This window comes from Motacilla alba, chromosome 5, assembly GCF_015832195.1.
Source record: "Motacilla alba alba isolate MOTALB_02 chromosome 5, Motacilla_alba_V1.0_pri, whole genome shotgun sequence".
NCBI lineage: Eukaryota > Metazoa > Chordata > Aves > Passeriformes > Motacillidae > Motacilla > Motacilla alba.
Genome location: NC_052020.1, coordinates 18,350,621 through 18,372,452, shown reverse-complemented (window position 1 = coordinate 18,372,452; position 21,832 = coordinate 18,350,621). Strand labels below are relative to the sequence as shown.

General features: G+C 37.2%; 1 protein-coding gene across 13 annotated transcripts in view; it reads right to left on the bottom strand.

Annotated features, from left to right (window-relative positions):
- PPP6R3 (protein phosphatase 6 regulatory subunit 3) overlaps positions 1-21,832 on the bottom strand; it is a 52,709-nt gene that overhangs the window by 4,011 nt on the left and 26,866 nt on the right. For 6 of the 13 annotated variants that reach the window (XM_038137004.1, XM_038137008.1, XM_038137009.1 and 3 more), the window contains 15 exons: positions 20,626-20,778; positions 18,600-18,749; positions 18,042-18,106; positions 15,439-15,554; positions 14,963-15,048; positions 13,682-13,768; positions 11,992-12,089; positions 10,035-10,089; positions 9,227-9,357; positions 8,471-8,589; positions 6,995-7,148; positions 5,849-5,955; positions 4,768-4,918; positions 1,885-1,902; positions 1,432-1,554 (listed from right to left, as the gene is read on the bottom strand). In XM_038137004.1, coding sequence (XP_037992932.1) covers positions 1,432-1,554; positions 1,885-1,902; positions 4,768-4,918; positions 5,849-5,955; positions 6,995-7,148; positions 8,471-8,589; positions 9,227-9,357; positions 10,035-10,089; positions 11,992-12,089; positions 13,682-13,768; positions 14,963-15,048; positions 15,439-15,554; positions 18,042-18,106; positions 18,600-18,749; positions 20,626-20,778 — 1,613 coding nt within the window. Of the gene's footprint in view, positions 1-1,431; positions 1,555-1,884; positions 1,903-1,929; positions 2,520-4,767; positions 4,919-5,848; positions 5,956-6,994; positions 7,149-7,734; positions 7,859-8,470; positions 8,590-9,226; positions 9,358-10,034; positions 10,090-11,991; positions 12,090-13,681; positions 13,769-14,962; positions 15,049-15,438; positions 15,555-18,041; positions 18,107-18,599; positions 18,750-20,625; positions 20,779-21,832 lie in introns of those variants that run through there. The other 7 variants (XM_038137007.1, XM_038137011.1, XM_038137012.1 and 4 more) reach the window with 6 other exon arrangements.

The window sequence follows — 21,832 nt, the reverse complement described above, 5'->3', positions numbered from 1 at the left end:
GCAAACCTACAAGAGTGAAAACAGTAACAGTATATACATTTCTAGATAAAAGTTTAGTGTAAACATGGGCTTAGTTGCTCTGGACTGGCACAAAGAGATCAAACCAATGCATGAGGATATCAAAAATATGCAAAGAACAAAGGCAAAAAAAATCTCAGTTTCCATTCAGTGCAAGTCTATGGAATACATTTGAAGATTCTCTAAAAGAAAGCAAATACTGCTTGAAACTACAGATGAGGAAAGTTACCTGTAACTGCTGTTCTCTGATGGTGGACATCACAGAGAAGCCACTCTGGGGTCCGTGCTCTACATGCACATGACCAGCAGAAGCCCCCTAGCTAAGTCTTTGGCTGCTAAGCTCTAAAAACACTTTTTAAAAAACATATGTAAACATTAGAGAAAAGACAGACAGCACTAGACAAAAGCAAACACTTTTTAGAGAAACTGGGAAGGTAAGAAACAAAGGCTGCATGGACAGAAGTGTGACAGTCTGCACAACCGTCACTCACTTATTAGCTGCAAAAAAGTCCATGACAGAACAGGGCTCCCAGCAGAGATTACTCCTGCTAGCCACCAGCCAGAGACCTACCTAGGGGACTCCTTCTACTAGTCATATATACATGGAGCCCCAAAAGCACCATTAGGTTTATCTTGGTATTAATCCTGTGCTTATGAGGATCTACTGCAACAGCCACCTTTAGAGAAAGTTCTGAGCTTTGCTGAAGCCAGCAGAATTCAGTGAAAGGAGCTCCTTGAGATTTCCCACAACCTAAAGGCAATCTAGCAAACTGCTACCTCTGAAAACCCTCTGTTGGTTGAGACAAGCATCTTTACTCAAAAGATAATCACCTAGCACCCAAGGACTTTTTCCCTACAATGTAATGCTTATCAACATTAAGAAAAATATTGTTGTGTTGATAAAGACAGCATCTCTAGAAGACACTGTGAAAGAGTTTTTGGGTCTCCCACTTTAGGTATACAGGGTTGTTTTTTCTGATTAGAATCCCCTTCTTGAACAAGTCTGAGATTTATGCAGAGCAGGAAGTTAGAGGAAAGGAGCTAGTTAAATACTAGCTCATAAATAAGTCTTAAAAACAGAATCTAAATTTGTCAAACATGTTTACATCTTTTTAATCTACCTAGAGTACAATCAGAACACACAGTAGACTTCTGTGCATCAATTCACTGTTCTAACTTGGTAACATTGTCCCAGAACAGAACAGGGATATTTATAACTCCCTGCAAGAAAAATACACCTTTGATGGCTCAAGAGTCTTAGAAACAACTGAAAATTCAACTTGTGAGAATTTCATAAAATAAAAGCAAGCACATTTTTAGATTGAGCTAAACTCAATCTCTTTAGATCAACCCTGTTAGAAAAGCACACAAACTGCTATTTAGGGAATTGAAAGCATCCTTGAATGCAGTTACCTCTGTTCTGGACTGCTGTTAGTAGGCTGAAGACCTGAAGGGACCTCTTCTGCAACCTCTGTATTCTCTTCTACTACATATTTACAAGAAGGATCCTGCGAGGTAGTTAATTTTCCTTCCTCACTTAAAAAACAAAACAAAACAAAGGCAAGTTGTTATGTAATGTATTTAACTTTGAAGATTATTTATAGGGAATTTCAGGCAACAGGAGAAAACTGAGACGGGTCCATACTTCACATGCAAATGGATTTTAAGTTATGACTGCAATATGAAGATCAAGCACATGGCTCTAGACTTCACAAACACCTAATGATGCACTGGTGTTCACATCCATTAAAACTTGACCGGATAAAAGGGCAGGAAACACAGTGATTGCAAATAAGATCAGAAAGGAAAAAAGGAATGTATGTGATGCCTGAAGTGGTAACAATCACGAGCTTTTACTATACATACCGATAGGATTTCAACACTCTGAAGCCAGAAGAATGCAAAAATGGAAGAAAGTATAAAAGAAATTCAAGATTCCCTCAGAAACCGGCATTAATGAAGTCTGTCCACGAAACATACCAGCAAAATAATTAACTCATCACTATCTTACATAATAAACTCCCTAGTAACTCCACAGTGAATACTATCTATGGTTAATGGGGTACAAAGACTGCAGCCCAATCTACTTCACAAACTTCCTCTTGTTGACAAAAAAAAGTTCAGCGAAAAAGCTGTACACTCACACTGTGTAAGACAGTACCATGTAACCAGGCAGCCTCAAAAGTCATTAGCGAACAAATCTTCTGGTTTGCCTCTAAACCCAAACTTTTCTGCCTCTCTATTCCACCCTCTTCCACCTCAATCACACCATTATGACCGAACTAAAATAAATATTTGAGCAAATATACCTGCAAGAGATAGTTATAAAGTAGCTCTGAAGTAGACAAACATTAATCTTATACCTCTGTAGCAACAAATCTATTTATTCAAGAAGTGCCAATCTCCTCTGCTGGTTTTCTTCCTATTCTCACAGTTCTCCTTTCCATGGATCCTTTAAATTTCAATGAATCCTTCTCTTTTCTCCTTCTATCCTGCAGAGCCTGCAAAAATACTGTCTTTTGCATTGCAATCTCTCATCAAGTTTCCCCATCTAATCTCCCCATCTCATTTGCCTTGATACTCTTCGCATTCCTTCCAAATAAAATACTTGTCACCATCACCATCGAAAGTGATGTCCTAGTTATTTTTATTTTTTAAAGAGGCAGTCTCTGCTGGCACTCTTCCTACTTGATCTCCACTCTGAACTAAGTTCAGAAATCACATTTTTGTCCTTTGCAGCTTTCCACAAATTAACTACCGCGCTTATAAATCCCCTCAATGTTGACTTCAACACCATCAACTTTCTATTGACAGAAACCTACATAAAGCTGAAGTCTGGAAGCATCCACTTTGAAAGGCAAACAGGCCAGAGTAGGATTCCCCTCGCTATTCTAAATGTCCATTACTTTAGACCTTTTCCCAGCAAGCTGGTTTAAAAAAATGCCACTTGAGCACTGACTCACTATGAAGCTGCACATGTCTATCAGAGTAGAACAGTCTCTACATTTAAGACCTCATCTTTGAGCTCCCTTGTATGTTCCTTTGACATTTACCTTACAAATCAAGATCCGAGTTTTCAATATACCATAGGCCAGAGTGCCTGGTAATCTCATCTGGGCTCCATTTCCCATAAAAGATTGGACCAGATAAACTTTCAAGGTCCCTTCTGACTGGGGCAATTCTATGATATTGCTTCCCTTTGCACCTCTGTGTCCTTTTAACTGCAGTTCTAGCAGGTAATTCCATGAAGGGAGGCAGGAACTGTCACCAGATGCTGCCTCCTCACGTTAGTTTTTGCACCAGTATCACACAACTTAAAAGTGCATGTGAGCTAAACTAGTTTAAGGAGAAGTTTAAAGACACCACGGATAACTAAACCAAATTTGTGAACATCTAATAGTGAAGACCATGTAAAAGCATTGTGCAAAAGACAACAAACTGGAGAGCAGACACATCATTTACTACATCAGCAATGCACTATGGGATGGCTTCACGTGACATCTATCTGCACAGAGTCCCAACACCTCTCTAAAGTGCTGTGGTTCACTCCAACGCCAATGCCATTTGATTAAGAAGCACTGTGCAGGCACAAATTTTCCCTCCTCTGTGCTGAAGACCATCAGAAGTTAAGTCACTCAGATAACCAAAAGGATGGAATCAAGAGTGGCGGAAGGCTGTTCGGTTTTCAAGGTCTATTCATTTTGGATAGTTCAGGAATTATCTCTGACCACTTCTCCTAATGAAGTAAATTAATTTAAACAACAGGCAGTGTAAGGAATAACACTGGAGAAGTTTCATATACTGCAATAGATTTAGGGTTGGTTTTTTTAAAGCAATTTCCAAGACATACTGACAATTTCTTTTTAGTATTTAAAGCTAGAATAGGGACAGATACTAGAAAGCTGTTCTAGAAGAACGAGAAGAGGGCTGCATGTCAAAATGCTCTAGCAGCGTGTTCCAATTTGTCAACATCAGAGTGGAGCCAGAACACGTCAGCTTCAATAAAGGAGAAATTTTTGCATGTCATACTCTTTGTAGCTTCTGTTTCCCTACAGAAATATTTGATACTAAACAAAACGCACTCAACCATTAAATCTGAGATCACAATATCTTAGCAGATGGGATGGAGTAGACAACACTGAAATGTGCTTTATTCTCATAAAAGGATCACAGTGTTGATATAATATACAATTTGACCATGTTGTAAGACACTTATTCCTGAATCTCTGGATCAGAAGACAGCAAAATTAGGAAGTTGTTCTTCCAATTATTCTAGAATTACATGTGTCACCTGTAGTCTAGAACAGATTTAACACCATCATGCATACCACCAACAGTGATCACCCAAAGTGTCTGAGGAGCTACACTCAAAAGCAGTGCCTGGCTGGCCTTCCATCCTCCTGAATGAGGAGAATGAAATTCCAATCCAAATCTAAGAATTCTGTGCAAAATTTTAAAAGCTTAGTTTTGATGTGCAATGTTAAAAGAACTGTACATGAAAAATGCACAATAATGTGCCCCAAGGACAAAAGCTGAGTCAGTCCTCTGCTAATAACCTTGCACTGAAACTAAGGCTTGATAAGTAAGGTCGCATGTTATAGTAACTAACTAAAAGTCAAATTTCAAAACAGTTACTCTGAAAGGTTTCTAGTATGCCTCAGGAATTATCACTTAAACTCTCTTTGATGATACAGTGTTCCATCAACAGTGTTCTATTTACATGGTGAGAAGACAAACAGGCATTCTTACCTTTTGAAAACAGCAGTTTCAGTTTTAGCATCTACAGTTAGGCTCAGTGTCTCCTTCATGCTGCCATTCATGACTGTCTCGGTTACCTTGTCTGCATTTTCCACATCATCCTCTCCATCTGAGCTTGCCTCCATAGCAACACTTCCTGGGGCTGCAAGTAGAAATAGAAGCAATTTAGCATATGGCTGGTTATGTTTCTATTTCATGTGCAAGCACATAAGCTAATATATCAAGAATGGTATTTTTGCAGCTTTGCACACTTCTCGAATTCTTCCTTACAGAGAGAATGTCACCTTTCTGCAAGTGCTGCATGGAGAGCATCAGGATTATTTACAGATGGTTTAAGGAAAAGCCATAGTCTGTAGCTTTTTTTATTTTGACTGACAGTGGTTACTGCAACAGTTTTGCCTAAACAAGGCCTTAGTAGGATTATAGTGTGTACAGTCAAATTCATGACAAGTCTACACAGTACAAATTTAAGCTTAAGACTTTAAGCTTCTGAGTACTGACAAATCTTTGGGATGTCCAGTGTGCCTGGATTTCTCACCTGCACTTCTTGCTCTCTCTGGTAATAATATATACAAAAAAAGCTCATCAAAATATTTTTGTCCTTTTACCAGTTCATACATGTAGAATAAGCAATTAGGGCATGTACAGTGAAGATGGCCTTAGAAAAAAATGAGCAGGAAGGAGAAATTTGAACACATTGAGGCTGCTGGCCCATTACCACACAGGTCAAGACTGGAGGCTACCATTCTTTTTGGCCATCAGCTCAGCTAAATGCTGACACAAGTGAGAAGATCCTCTAACAAAACAAACTTTGTTTCTTTGTAATGGCTTTTCTGCTCATGATGAGCAAACTTTTTAGAGATATCGGTAACAATGGCTCTTGTTTTAAATTGGAAACTATTTTAAATAGTTTATAAATTCTTTTGAACAGTCACTTTTAATACCTGTCAGAACAGCAGCAGAGCCAGAGAGGAGTCTAAACCTAAAATTTTAAAGTCTATGGAGATTTTTCTTTTGTACAACTCCCATGATCAAGCCATTTGCGTTTGGAAATGCAGTGCAGTTTACTTACTCTCTAGCTGTGTTGTAACAGTAGTTGCATTTGCACTCAAGGGATCACCTGCATCTGTGTTTGTTTCCATTTCCACAGGAGAATTGCTTCTTAAGGAGTCTTTTGAGCTTCAAGTAGAATAAAAAACCTTTAGAAACATTTCTGAATAGCAAAATAAAGTGTCCTTAAAACAGTATTAGTTCTCTGAAAGCCGTAAGGCCTAGAACTATACTGAAACTGAATTATGCAAGTTTGTTCTAAGAGTGCTGGAAAGACATGCTAAATAGAAGTAATGCAAAATGCACCAGAACTGAGCTGAGGATGTTTGATGGTATTCTTATTTTCTCTTGATTTTGTTACATGACAAGTACTAGTGGACATTTCCCCGGTAACTAAGGCATACAGGTATCACCAGCTCCTTGCAGTGTTTCCAAATATTTTTAACTGTTTTGCTAAATGTATTTTTCCAATTTGATAGTTCTCTGTCGAGACTGTCAGTGCAGTCATGAACCACTACAAAAGTGATTTCACTTCTTAATTTTATATACAGTAAAGCTACAAGTTTTTCATTTTAAAGGAACTCAGATGACAAGATTTGGCCACTTGAAAAACATGTCACCATTTACAGAATGTCTCTTCTATCCAGTAATGTGGCAACTCCAAGTCTTCATTTTCTTAATTTACCTGCCTCAATCATGAAACAACACAGTTTTATGTTGGGGGAAAAAAAAATCATACTTTTATAGCTGAGCTGTTTTAATGCCCAGGCAGAAAGTCAAGAGCCAAATGTATAAAAGCAAAGTCTTCCAATATGAGAAGGAATTAGTTCTTGACTGCCAATATTTGGCAACTCAAAATTTACATCTATTTAATTAGGTACATACACAAGACTTAAGTAGAGTGTAGAGTTCAATAAAAAAAAAACCAGCATTATCTTGGGTTTTCTCAAAATCATGCAGAACTGCTTAACCTAGTTATCACAGCTACATAACAATACAAAATTTAAAAAAACCTAAAGCACTAGTACCCACCCATCCTGGAAAGGAAGATCATACAGACACATGCTGCTGGAACACACAACACTTTACAGACACCAGCAACACAGGCTTGTGTAGAGATGGACACCCCAAGAAAACCAAACTCACCCTGAATAACTGGCATTCTTACCTCAAAGAGGATGTGAAGTCAGAAAAAGAAGCCCAGCCAGTTTCTTTAGCTGGCACAGATGCTTCAGTACTCCACACAGCAGAGCCAACAGAATCCAGACTGGCACCGTGTGCAGTCTCCATGGGTACATCAAAGTTCGCTGACCAGTTAGGTGCTGAAAAACCATCACCAGGGTCATTAGGAACAAATTTTTATAAAGAACATGAGTGCACATATGCCTAACACTGATTCCCTCTATGTACATTTCATAAAGAGAAGCAAGATTCATAACTAGACTTGAAAGCACATGCAGAAAAATCCTGTACATCCTGTTAAAAAATTAATGTATTCCCTAAAAGGAAAAATCTGCTAATAAGGCAGAATATCAGTAATTCAGAGTACTCTGCTAAAAAAAAAATAAATAAAAAGTTTATCTGAAGAACAAAACTAATAAAACGTATTAAATCACAAGTACAATCCTGCTTTACCCTTTAAATTAACCTCAATATTACCATTTTTCAAACTAATTTCTATAATAATATAAATCACAAAAGTTTTTATCCCTTTTTCAATTTCTTCAAATAACTTCTCATGCACTAACACCACTGCTAAATTTCAGAAATGTTCAAGGCTTCTTACAACTTAAAATACTTATTGATATTGTAAATTTGGGAGCAACTGTGAATAGCATCTAATTTAGGATAGGTCAATTCAAAAAACTTCACCTACCCAAGGGAAACATGTTTTTCATTAACACTTACATACAAAAAAACAGGCTGAAAAGGAAGCTCTGACTAGCAATTAGAAATTCCAACCCAGGCAGATATGGGAGGAGACCCACATGGATCAAAACTTGTTTGACACACAGATGCCAACGACACCAATCTGACAAAAGAAAAGAAAACCCTTAACTTTTCCTTCTAATTTAATTCCTTACAGTCTAGATAAACACAGGGCTTTTACCTACAGACATTGGAGTTTAACAAAAGCCATTTTAGTCTGACTTGAATGTGAAAACTTTTCAACCTATTACATCAGTTAAGATTCCATATAAGAGTCCCCTGATGTGTATCTTTCACTCACATTTGAAACCAGAACAATGCAAGTTCACTGATCTTCTGTAGGAAGTCTTCTAAAAGAGCACTGTTAGACAAAAAACTGGTCTGAAAGGCTTCCAGTAAAAAATACCATCTTTTGGGTTCGGATAATAACATACCAAGTTTTTGTAGGCACTCAATATTTATAAAGGAGCATTTAATCCTCCCCTTTCTGACTACTCATCCTTTTTTAACTCTTGAAGAGTAGAAACATGAATTTTAGAGAGAGTACGTAATTTAAGACATGTAAGGAATTCAAACTTCCCAATATGTGCATGCTCTGTAGCAAGTGGAAAGACAGTTGGAATAAAAGCAGTCAACAAGGAAACTCTTATAAAATCAGGCTGCTAGATCTAACAATTTTCTATAACCCAAAGCAGCAGGGAAAAAAGTGACGTACGTTCACTTAAGTCTACTTCCATTTTGTCCTCTGTATTGGTGTGGGATTCAAACAAGTCTTGTTTAGTTCCATCCTCTTCTTCAGAATCTGTACTTTCTTCACTGTCTGTACTGCCCGAGCTTTAAATACAAAGAGAGAGTTTACGCTGTGGTTTTGGTATAACACCCTGGGCACAATGAAATACTGCAGAGTTGCAGGCTAGAGAGAATTACAATTATTTCTGACAGATTACTTGAGGTATAATTTTCAGCTCTTAGTATTCCCCTCATTTCTCTCTCAAAGAAACAAGGTTTAAGATTTTTCACTTGATCACATGAAGAGGCTTTCAGCAGATACTGAGGGAGGCTGCACAGCCCTGAGTTTTGGGGCCTAGGTGCTCCTTCCACTCAATGCATTTTCCTTTGTTCACAGCCATACTGGTACTGTAGTGAGGACAGCAAGATCTTTTAATAGAGGTGTGGAGCTGGGCTGCCTTGTCCAAAGCAAGGACAGCCAGGCCAGTTTAAAGCAGAAGGAAAGAACATACAGCAGGGAAAAAAAACCCAAAGCCAACAACCTATGAAAGCCAAAGTGTATCTTCTGCAAATTATGGCTGGAAAACAAATCACTAGAGCCACATCTCCACTCATTTCTCCACAGAATGGGAATACCTAGTTCTGCTGGACAGTCTGTACTGACAGACAGACTGAACCAGAGGACAGGTGTATTACTGCAGGCTCGCTATACTGCTATTTGGATGAGAAACACCCTTCTCACCTGGAACGCCGCTGGGACTCCGGTGCAAATGCAATATGTTTTTCTTCCCAGATGTCTTCTTCATCAGAGCCACCATCATCAAACTGCTGTATCCGCTCCTTACAGCATGCCTCAAACAAGGCTATATTGCCCTAAATACAGCAAAAGTATAAAATCCATATTATATTAGTAAACATCTTGAAAATACATGACTATTCTGAAGAGAATCTTAAGCATTTCTCTAAAAGCAGCAGAAATCCAGAATGTCTTAATTTAAAGCTTGTCTAGAAAATACACAGTGCTGCCTGTTTTACTTGGCTAGCAACAAACTGAGTGGACCAAAGAACACTTCAGAGCTTCCATCATACTTAAAAATGGGATATGGGAGTGACCCCAAAGAGCTTTCCAGACAACCAGGGCACAAAGTACTCCAGCTTTATTTTCTGTAGTGGGGGGTCATTTTAGCTCAACCAACAAATAATACTGAGGTTCAGAAGCTCTGTCCTTACTTTCCTATCACTACAATCTCACTGAAGATTTAAATAGCTTCTAAATCATAAAATGCAAGTGCGCAGTATGCACAAATCAGACCTAAGCCCAATCTTAAACCCAGCTATACAAATTAGAAGCAATTCTGCTTAATACTGATCAGAAAGAACAACAGAGTCTTCCAATTAGCAAATCTCATGATATGAGAATAAGGCAGGGTAATTATTTCCCAGTGGTTTCCACATAAAAGGAAAAAAACATAACCATTGCCAAAACTTTGAGGTCATGCCAAAGCTTAAAAGACAGTAATTTTTCTGATAATATGGGAACACATACTTACACTTTCATTTGTATTGAGGGTAAAGTTGATGTCTGAAACCCGATCAAAAGAAACACTACAAGAAAAAAAGAAAGGTACTCAATAAAACAGGACTTTCTATTGTGACGTGAAGACACAATTTCTGTTTGGTTTCTTATATTACAATAATCTAAAAATAAAAGATAAAAGACAGTCTCCAACACAAAACACTCAAAATTATGCACCAAGGAGACCAGGCATTCCTGTGATTTTTTTTTTTTTTAACCGCTAAATATTTTTAACAAAAACACAGAACATTGCCATCTACAGTTAGGTGTATGCAACAAGTCTAAACAAGCATAACTGAAACTATATACCCAAATCTCATACACAGCATGTATTGCTATGCACTGGAGAAAACCTAGGCCTAAAGAATGCCTAACCCGACTATGCTCTACCATGATATATCTCAAAATCCTGCAAATTTCACCCTTCTATCAAAGGACCTTTTCAACAGGAAGGAACAAAATGTAAAATAGTATAAAGTTCTGTTTCTTAACAAAGGAACCCCACAAACATTTTTTAACCAATCACTGAAACATTTTCCCAAACATAACACTATATATTAGGCTTGACACATCTTTACATATCAGAAGAGCTCATATGTTCTTTGTCTAGCCATGAGTGCATTCAGCAGAGCACACATGACACTTCCTCTAATATTCATTGCATTCCAAAGTAGGGAAAAGGTAAGTGGTCTAATGGAACCTAAGTTGTGAGTGTGACTGCATTACTGCATGATGCTATGCAGGTAACTTAGAGTGTAACTGATTCTTGTACAGAAGGCATAACTTCAAAGTAACTTCACCTACAGCTTAATTCAACTTTGTGAGTACATTATCAGTGTACCTGTCAAAAGTCTTGGGACCTCTTTATGTAAGTAGTCATCTTCTTTCTACCAACAGAACAGACTTCCAAAGGCACAAACTTTAGGGAATTACAATTCCTATCCTCCCCAAAATCCACTTGCTTCTAACAAAGTTAAAGAGCATCCTGTGTTACTTCATCTATCATATCTTAATCTCTAATCTCAGCAGGTTCTGTGGTGGAAAAATGCAGCAATGCTTCTTGAATGGAAGACACAAGCTTCAGTCAGACATCACTTACTAAACATGTCTTACAGAAGAGCACTGAGATTATTATAGAAGCATCCTTCTAAAAACCATCTTGAAGTAATTCTTCTTATTCCTACCTGCATGTTCTGGCATCCCAAGCCATGAAATCTTATAAAAACAATGATGAGCTTTACCATCTGCAAGAACCCCTATTCTCCCCTTTTCCCTTTAATGCATACATTCACTTACGAAGAAAGATACTAGCTTTTCTGAGGGGTGTTTTCTGTTATGTGCTGGTTTTTGTTTAGTTTGGGGTTTTTTAACCTGACCTAGACTGTTCTCATTTCCTCATCTTTCACTAACACTATTTGTAGAAATCAGTCTTAACTGCCTTGATCTTATAAACAAAGGCAGATTTACAATGCCCTTCCTTACTCTCCCCTACAGAAAAGTACACTCAGAAACAGGTTGTTCCTGTCATCCTTTCCAGGAAAACTCAGAAGTAGAGCTATTTATCTGGTCATCAGCAGGGAAAAAAACCCACTTTGAGACAAAGTGAAAGTGACCCAAACAATGTTAGGTCAACAGCCATGGCTGTCTGTCAAAAAGACTGTTAAAAAGCAGAGTTATAATTCAGTTTTTTGTTCACAAGCACAGTGTTCTCAAGATAAGTACAACCAAAAAATTAGATGAAGAGAAGCTTCAGCATCCCTCAGGGAGGCTTCTATCAATGCACACAGATGGCACAAAAAGACAGGACTGATTGGCAACTGCTTCACATCAGTAAATGCTTGTATTTATCACCAGCAAAACCACAGCCAAAAACACAGTCAGAAAGAAAACTCACAAGACTATAGCCAAATTCAGTGTAATATTATACTCACTTGCCAATGTCATCTTGATCAGCAAACTTCTCATCGTTGAAGCCAAACTGGTCAATAAAATTGGACGTCATTTGTTGCATCTGATAATCAGAAAAGGCCTGGCAACCCCAGGACCAACGACAGTGATATAATGATTCTACTAATACTCTAAAATCTATTTGCCCATTTTGCTTCAAAGAGATAAAAGTCTATCTAAGCTAAACATAAAAGGACAGGAAAAGGATTTGTCTTAACCTCTGAATTTTGAAAGGCAGCATCAACTCCAACTCTACTCACATTTATTGATTTGAAAGCCAATCTAACAGCTTTCAATAAAGAAGTTGAATCTGTTAACCTTAACCAGCACCTTTCCAAATGCACCCCAAAGAAACAGAGGAACAACATTATATAAAAGAAAAAGCTGTCTTTGCTCAAAATAACATGAAGTCATAAATAGTAAGAACCAGAAAAGTAAATTATATATAGATATTACAGCACAGTTGCATATTTACTATGCAGGTATCACTAGCAAAATCAGTCTCAGGCACACACACCAGCAGCATCTATTAAATATTACAAGAATGAAACCATTGAACATTTTACATCTCAGTGCAGTGTCACTGACACAACTGTGCTGGTGTTTTAAATAAAGATGAGTGTCAACTGCCAGCAGATCGGTATATACACTAAGGTACATGTGGGCATCATCTACCCCTAACAATAGCTTTTGTCTCTTATTTCCCAGGACTATCATTAAATTATAAATTACTACACATCCTCTAGGGACTTTTAATAACATTATTTCCATATATAATGTCAGTCAATGCTAAGATATTCTATGAAATAAAGCTGTCATGTCAACTCTTGGTTTCTTGCCCAGGTAGCTGAGGGGACACAGTACGGTGGTAAAGTTGAACAAAGTGAATATGGAAAGAAAACAAAAGAACAATCAAAAAACCCCAAGTTTAGATCAAGGAATTATGAAAATTGAAGGAAAAAGAAAATATATATATAAAAGGAGGAGGTATACAGCAAGACAAACTTGAAAGAAGCAGCACTGGACCATCTGCATTTCTCCAGATTAACTACCTGGAACTGCTGGGATTGCCTAGGCACAGCAGGTCACTAAGGGGATGCATGAAAAGCACAGAGACATTAGAAGATCTTACTTTCTCACTAAAGCTGCTAAAGATAGCACCCAACTTATCAAGTTTTTGTACAGGTGCACCTTATAGGTACAAAAGCACTTAATCAGATAAAAATGCATCAAGATTTTAAGATTGAGCCACCACCCACAACTGAAACTTAGACAAGCAATTACTTACTATAAAAACTATAGAAAATGCATAAAATACCAAAGCCAATATCAGATTAGGCAGTTACTACACAGCTGTTAGTGTAATCTGAAAGATTCTGGTTAGTAACCCCGACAAATAATGCATCTAAAGCATGTGATTCCATCTAAGTGATCTACTGGCAATCTTGTGCCACAAGGATCCCACTCTCACTACCAGCAAAAGAGCTCAAAGAGATGCTTATGAGTCTGGTAAGACACAGTTGTGTGCATGCACACATGCCTAGGTTTTAATTTAAACTTTCTAGATTTATATTTGCTTGTGAGAGAAAATAAAAGTTCCACTGCTTTTTAAAAAATTACTTAATTTACTTTTACAGAAAGAGCAACTTAAGCTGTTAAAAGAATTCAACTCACCTGCTGCAAAGAAGAATCCTGTGAGAACCCAGTTTCTTTAAAGTCTATTTCATCATCACTGGAAGAATGAATGTGGCAGGTAGTAACCTAGACAAATAAATTGGGTCATTGGCATAGTAGATAATGCATTTGTTTATTTCAGATAAAAGAAATTGTTTTAATGCTTTGTCTTTCTATCCTACTGAAAACTGCAGAGTTTGGAGGCAAGTTTTCAATTACGTTTTACTGTTATTACATCAAGTACCTCAAAGCACATGATTATGTATCTAAAGAGCCAATTAGTGCCATTTTTCATAAACCTAAAATTCTTCCTCTTTACATGATCCTTCTTTTGGTCTTGACCAAGATTTATTTTCTACCAAGAGGAAAAATAACATTCATCTGCAAGCCCTACACACTTCTTTGCATTCACAGGCTCAAGAAAAAATGCCTTATGTACATCTTTTAGTCATGTTCGCAAGTTGCAGAGTTTCAGATGAATTTCCTATTGCTTCTATTGACACCTGTTAACACCTTGCTCCAGTTAATATTTGTTAAAATAGCAAATTCAACAATTAATTATAGTCCAAACAACAGAAGACTAGCAGAAGTTAATGAAGCCACATGCAAAGTACACGTTCCTGGAGAAGACAGGTAAAATAAAATTCACAAATTTACCTGCTGACATCAGAAACTGCCTCTACTTATTAAAGTCTCCAAGTGATTGCTCTTAGATTGTATTTTTAACATGATTACACACACCTCTTCTACTTGAGTTAAGTATTTTTCCAAAAGTGTAATCGCTACAACTGCATTCAGAAGAAACGTGGCAGGTGCACAACAATAAGCAAAGTTACTTAAGCAAGGTAACACAGTAACACAGGCAGCGGAATGCAGGTAGCAGTCTTCTATTGAACTTGTACTGGGTCATTTACATCCTCTAGAGAAAGCAATCAGCACCAGCTCCTGCACTTTTAGTTTGTACTCTCAAGCAGACTGGAGTTTTCAAGGACATGACCTTGAAGAGGTAAAGAAATCCTCCTCCTTGTCTGGGATTAGCTACACTAGGTAATGGAGCCAGTTAGCTATTACAAGCTGATTGTCTGCATTATGCCTGCACAAATATTAATGATACGGCTTTAGTTGAAAAGTAAACTAAAGAATTATCAGGTCTATAACTCAGCAACTAGAGGGACTCCTTAAAAGTACACTGCATTTTGGAAGACTGACAATGCTGCTGACAAAAAGAAACTGTCCAAGTAAAGCAGCAGCAATTTTCATACCTTACCCATCACTACTTACCAGATCCACTGTATTCCTCTTGTTGGTTTCTCCTAAAGAGCTTGTGCAGAATGTTTCCCATCGCTCTCTCACCTCCTCTGGAAGCTCTAGCACAGATAACAAAACACCAAAAAAATTAGAAACTATCAACAATGAAGCATCACTTAATTTTCAAATATTTTTTCTGCTATATCAACAATACTGGTAAGGAAATATACATCCTCCTAAATCCATAAATATAACTTCACCTAGCAAACAAGTCCAAACAAAGCAGGTCAGCACCTCTTTCCATCTATTTCAGGGAGCTTTAACACTGTTTGAAATGAAAATACTTAAGCATTTGTTTAAGGATGACTGCTTTAAATTGAATACTTCAGAAGTAATCCAGTTCTTTTCTTATTTAATCAAACAGCTGCCTTCTAATTTAAGTTTGCTTAATATCCTCAGCATTTGATAATAAAAGCCCTAAAGATAAAGGTAGGACCATGAATGAATACCTTTGATGAGCTGCTGGACTAGTGTGCTGTTTGGCCCCTTATCTGTACTGTGCACAATGCAGTTTGCTATCCTTGTCAGGTGACCCATGTAGCCGTGCCTTCTTCCTCCTTCAGCCCTGCAAGAGACCAAGAGTTCATCTGCTGCACTCAGAGCAACTCTGATACCGCAGGCTGCTGCAAAACACTGCCAGAGTCAAGGGGGCACACAAGACAATGAACTGGGGTTCTCAAGTTAGACTTGCATCCTAAAACCACAGGTTCACAAAAACACTTAAGAATTTAAGGTATCAACTGGTTTGACTTCACAGAGCCAGTTTAGGAGAGTTAACAAGCACATGAAGTACCAAGAAGGACGTACAAGTGTTTGTACTGCTTTTGTCTGTGTGTGTGTGTGTGTGTAGAAAGCAAAATGCACACAAAATAAACAAAATGTATTAGAAAAATAATGACAGAATTAGCAACTGATCCAGAGTTTTTAGGAAATTTCTGCTGCTGAGAGTATTTCGCAAAACCCAAACACACCAAATATTCCCTCAGAGCTTTCAGCCTATGATCAAAAGGGAAAAGCATTCTGAAGTATGCTTTAGAGTATTTCAGGGCTTCTTAGCATTACATGTAGCATAGTATTTCAGTTAGGGTCATTGCTTTCCTGAAATTTAGGAACAACATTTACATGCTTACCAAAGCTAAAATTACAAAGCCACTTAAATATTTCACACAGAACTGCTCTGCAGAAACAGGAATGACCAGATGTTATTAGAGTAGTGCTCTGAACACCTACTGCCAGCTGGAACCATTGTAAATCTGACCAAATAGCAATCATGAGAGATCCAGCCTGAACTGATTCTCTAGCATCTGGCTGCAAGCCAACCAAACTTTTGCTGCATCAATTTACGGTTTTGTTTTAAACAAAAATCAAGAAAGACCCCCTCACCCAGCTAGACAAACCTCCCATGACTGAAATGTTTGTAAAGTGACAGCAGCTCATGAAGTACCTTATGTTATGCAAACACAGATCACATGATTTTATTTTCCACCATCCTCATCTAACATATGAGGTAACTGAAATTATGTTATGTCTATGCAAGATATCACGAATAAACTACGACAGTGTTTACAGCTTGCTTAGGTAACAAGCACATTCAAAATAAGCAGCACATGATAACAGCAAAGGTTATAGTTTCTAATACAGGATATGACACAGAGCACTTCTATTTGACAAACTAGACTGACTTGACATTGCCTAGCCAGAAAGTCTGGAATACAAGCGTATCTTCTGTTAGCAAATGCTTATTAATCCCAGCCAACCAAACCACTTTTACTATGTCAGATTTTTACCAGCAGAAAGCAGTCACCCTTAAGCTTCTAGAGCTGTTTGAAATAACATTAAGTGACAGAATACAAATGGACTAACAAATATCCACTTCCTGAAACAGCTAAGCTAAAATACCCTTAAAGCTTTATCTTTTACAGCTGGAGCCACACCTCTACAAAACTGGATAAAGGAGTGAATTCATTATAAGTTTGTTTCCAGATAAAAGCACTACCTAAGGTTTGAAACACTATTTTCTTCATTAGTATTCCCAAACGTGAGACTAAATACTTAATTAAACCATTCATATGGTAAGCACTGGATCGAGAACCGTTTTATCCAAGTAAAACTTAAGTTTTAGGTTGGAATTACAGAGAAAACTTTTCCTATTTCTCTCCTACAAGAATCTAATTGCCAGTAAATTTGGCAATTCTCTATAACCTCAGGAGAATTGATATAAAATGGAAGACATTCAGGAGAGCATGTTTTCTACAGTTAAATTTAGCACATTCCTTTTTCTATTATTCCCCTCTGCACCATCCTTTTTTCCAGGTCAGTTACACTAGCCATATATTAACTATCTGATTCACTTCAGATACTAATGTTCCCGTGAGTGGAACGTCTCAGCATTCCATCAAACCAGCAGCACTACCCCAGCTAGTCAATTCAATATTTTTGACTGGTCAGAACTAACATGTACTGTTCAGTACCTCCAGAGCTAAAATTATTTGGGCTTCATGAGAACATTCTACCACCTCAGGTGACAACTGAAGATTTTTTTTCTGATACAAAACCAGTTTCTACTATACTAATATACTATATTAGCTACTTGAATACACTATATTAGCTACTTACATCCTTTCAAACACATAATTTTAGAAGGTATTCTACTGCTGAGGAATTCATTTTTACTATTTAGGAGTCTGATGCTCCCCAGTATGTGATAAGCTTTGATGTGTTCACAAGTAATTCCCAACTGCTTACTGGGGGAAAGTATCTCCTGTCCCCTCAAAACTTACAGTATACTTATTTTTTAACTCGAACATGGTTAAACTTTAAAGATCATAGTAATATCTTATAAATGGCAAGAATGACAACTCTTGTGCTCCCAAATGGCCACAGGAAAAAGAATTAGAATGCTACTAAAAAGTACAAGAGAAAGCTTTAATTCAAATATTAACATACAAAGATTTTAGAACTCACTAGATCGCTTTTGAATTGGTTTTACATTCCTTTCACAACTCAAGCCTCATTTGGACAATTACAAGGAATGGGGAAACTAATTACTCACTGTTTCTTCTCATTCATCTCCCATGCTTCAAGTATTCTTTCTATTAATTGGCACTTAAGGAAGAGCTGTCAAAAAAGCAAAATATGCTTACTAGCAGTAAAATGGAACACTATTTAGGCATTTTACAGTTGCTACTAAAGTCTGCAAGACTTTAATTTTCACATTCAGGATATATACTTTCATTAAAGGGTTCAAAGTCCAGCAGTCAGATACCAACCAGAAACCTAAAAGACAAACCTGTATTAATTCTACTCCTCTTTCGAAGTGCTGTGTTGTTGTAGTAGCAAAAAGCTACTGAAATAGTGATTTTAAGCCTTAAAATTGGAAGAACTTCAGGGAAAATGAATACTTGCAGCTCTTCACCATGCTCACTTTGGAGCAACAAAAAAAAAGGCTACTCTATGGCAGCTTCAGGCTTACCACCCTGAACTAACATTTTAAGTAAAACCAGAAAGACTTTTTTTTCATTCTATACATTAAGTAGAAAGGGGTGTGTTTTATGCAGAATTAAGTGCACAAAAACAGGAAAATTCAAGAGACTTGCAAAACATAACTTACATGTTTCAGTAAGAGATTGTCCCCACTGGAATCCTGATCTGTAATTGTGCCATTTTCCGTGTTTTCAAGAGGACTTGCAAGAATCAATGCAATACAGATTTCTACTTGAGTATGCAAAAAGTTATTCCACGTATACTTAAAAAACATGTCCTGAAAAACAAATTCACCGAGGTTTACACAAACCAAGATCTTTTCATTAAACATAACCAACAGTCTCACTCACCTAATCATTTGAATAACTACATTGGAAGAAATCTTTTAAGTTTTACATTAAATATTATTGTACAAGAAAAAGTTTGTGACCCACAAAACCAGTAACTTTTGTGCTTGCCATTTTCTGAATGCAAGGAATACTATACTGGATCAGAACAAGAATGCAACTAACTGGATTTATTGCAGGGGTCACAAGTAATGCACTTCCAGACTATGAAGACGGGGAGAAATAGTGCTCCCTATTTACATTCCTTCTGCCAGCTGCAACTCAGAAAGTCCCACAGTCAGAAGTGTTATTTATGATCTTAGAAGTCCTTGACTTTTTTGAGTTCACTTAACTTCCTAGTGTCTATAATACCCTTTTATAAATGTGCTCCTCAGTTCAGTGAGATTCCTTATGAAATTGTATCTACCTGTTCCAAACCCATCATCCACTACCTCAGATAATCTAGAAGCAGTTTAAGATCATTAACGAAGTACAACATAAATACTGAGGTTGAAATACAATAAACAGCTTCCATTTAGTCAAATTCCTGCTTCTCCACATTTTTTTCTCCTAAACACAATTAAGATTTTTGTCTTCTGGGCTACTCACTGAAAAATTCAAATGATTGCTGTAACTGGTAAAATGTAGTGAGTTCTGGAAATATCTGCAGTGATTGGAACAGTATTGAACACTTTCAGTCTCATTCAAAATACAGCTAAAGGTCTTCAATCTGTCTTCAGTCCTCTTAAACTAATGACATTCACCCATAACTGTTCTGAAGTCAAGTCTGCCCAGTAAAACATGTGCTGTTTCAGCCAACAGCATGAAACACTCAGGTTTCCATGGATACAATTAATTTTTTCCTTACGTAAAACCTGCAACAGGAAAGTGTGTTCAAACCTCATTGAACACAGTTCACAAAATAATCTATTTACAAGAACATGCAAGCATTCAGTGTGTATGCTCCCTCAGACTACGGATCTAGGAAAAACTGCAGCTACAGTGAAGTCAGCTATTTGTGTAAAAGTACCTGTCTGCAAACCCAACTGTGAAGAAAATTTGAGATGAAAACATTTCAAACACACTGTAATAATCACTCACAGGAAAAAGGGGATTTGGACTAAAATCAGCAAAGAGAAGGTATTTACACTTTAAGCTTGCAACTGCCAACTTAGAAGTTTACATATTGTTATTCAGTAACTAGCTTACGTTCTACATTATTTCAAGTTATTTTTTCATCAACCAACATTTGGATTTCTTGGGTGAACTGAAACACAAAGAATACATCTGCTCTAGTGGAAGTATGAGGTGGAAGTACTGAAAATCCATGCTCACATCAGCAAAGAGCAATGAGTTAGGTAACTGAGTTTGTTGGATACCACCTTGTTTTGAAGTTCGAAGGAGTACAAGGTACCAAGAATAACTGCTCCTTTACAGGAAACTGCTGAGATACCATTTTGTAGGCCATACATTAAGCAAGAAAAAGGGGCTTTGAGGAAACAACTTAGAGAAAAAATGGAAATAGCAATGAAGCCTTGAACATGGCTGAAAACTCAAGAACATCCAGTTGAAAATAAGCTTATTAAGAAAACCACTTTGTGTATTTATGAAGGTGTAACAAGTAAGAACCATTCAAGTGGTCACAAGGAAACACTTCCCTCAGACAGATTACAGTAAAATCCTGTATTAAAAGTTCTTAAACCAAACAATAGACATCACAATACAAAAGTGCTGAAAAGTTAGGCTGGAAAATAATTTTCCAGTCTAACTTATCTGCAGAGTCAGAAAAAGCAGACAAAAAAAATGAAAACAGTATAAAGTTCTTACCAGTATGACTCCTATGCTGTTAAGTTCTATAAGCTCCTGATTCACACTGCTTGTATTTGTCTGTAAAAGGCTAGATATTAATCTAATTACATTTAAACGTGTATTTCCTACAGGTGGATCCAGTACACCCCAGGTTGTCTTCATGACACTTTTCTGAAATAGAAAAAAATTTAATATATAAACCCATTAAAAAATCTTTTAAAAATTCAGCTTATCATTTCTACATACAATAGCTGAGTAGTGCTTAAAAATAGTTGCTCAAGGACTAAATGTATCTGTCTTACCTTCATCCTAAAAAAACCCCCTATTTTTAATTCCAAATACTGTAGCTTATTTTAATTCCACAGAAAGGAAGCACTAAAACCAGTCACATGAAAGCTACAACTTGGTAAAAAAAGATTGCTAACTACAGACAGGATCTCAAAGTAGATGAAGTCTACTAAACCTTGACAGGAATTACGAAATAGTTCCTCAGAAATAATTCTCACTCAAGCCAGTTATATTCTACATTACTGCAATGTACACAGAACAGCTAGGTGGACAGTGTAAATATATCATAATGCCTCAGCAACCCTAACTTCATATATTTAAAAACAATTTCATGTTTATTTCTCTGTTAAAATCCGCAGCAGGGTGCAGTGCTCCAAGGGAAATTCTGCCAGTGAAAATGTGAGTAGAAAATACAAATGGATCACAGGTAAAAATTTTGTATAAATGTATTGGAGGATTTACATTTATACAAAATTTATACTTTTTTTTATCTTTGGTAAGAGCATGACAGAGGTAAGTTGCTTACATCAGTTTAAAAACCCAAGGAATTTAACACGCCTAGGGTGCAGAGATATGTCATGGATGTAATCTACTTGGGTCCTGGGAAAGTCAAGAGAATTGCATGAGCCTAATGTGGGCCATTCCAAAGTTCCAAACAACTGCAGCATCTTAGTCCAAGATGTTTCCTATCCAGACTGGACTTCCAAGCACAAAATATATAGCAAATCTCTTTTTGTTGCTTTTAGGAAGAAGTAACTGCTCCAAGGTTACCTTGCTAATTAAACCAAGTTTGTGCTGGAAAAGCACAAAGCACTGCTGTTCATTATTACTGTTTGCCTGAGCCAAAGCTCACAACAGGCTAGGAAGTAGCCTGGGTGCTTGCCTGAAAGTTGTCAGACTGGGTTTTGTTTATTATAATCTGCCTAAAACAGACACA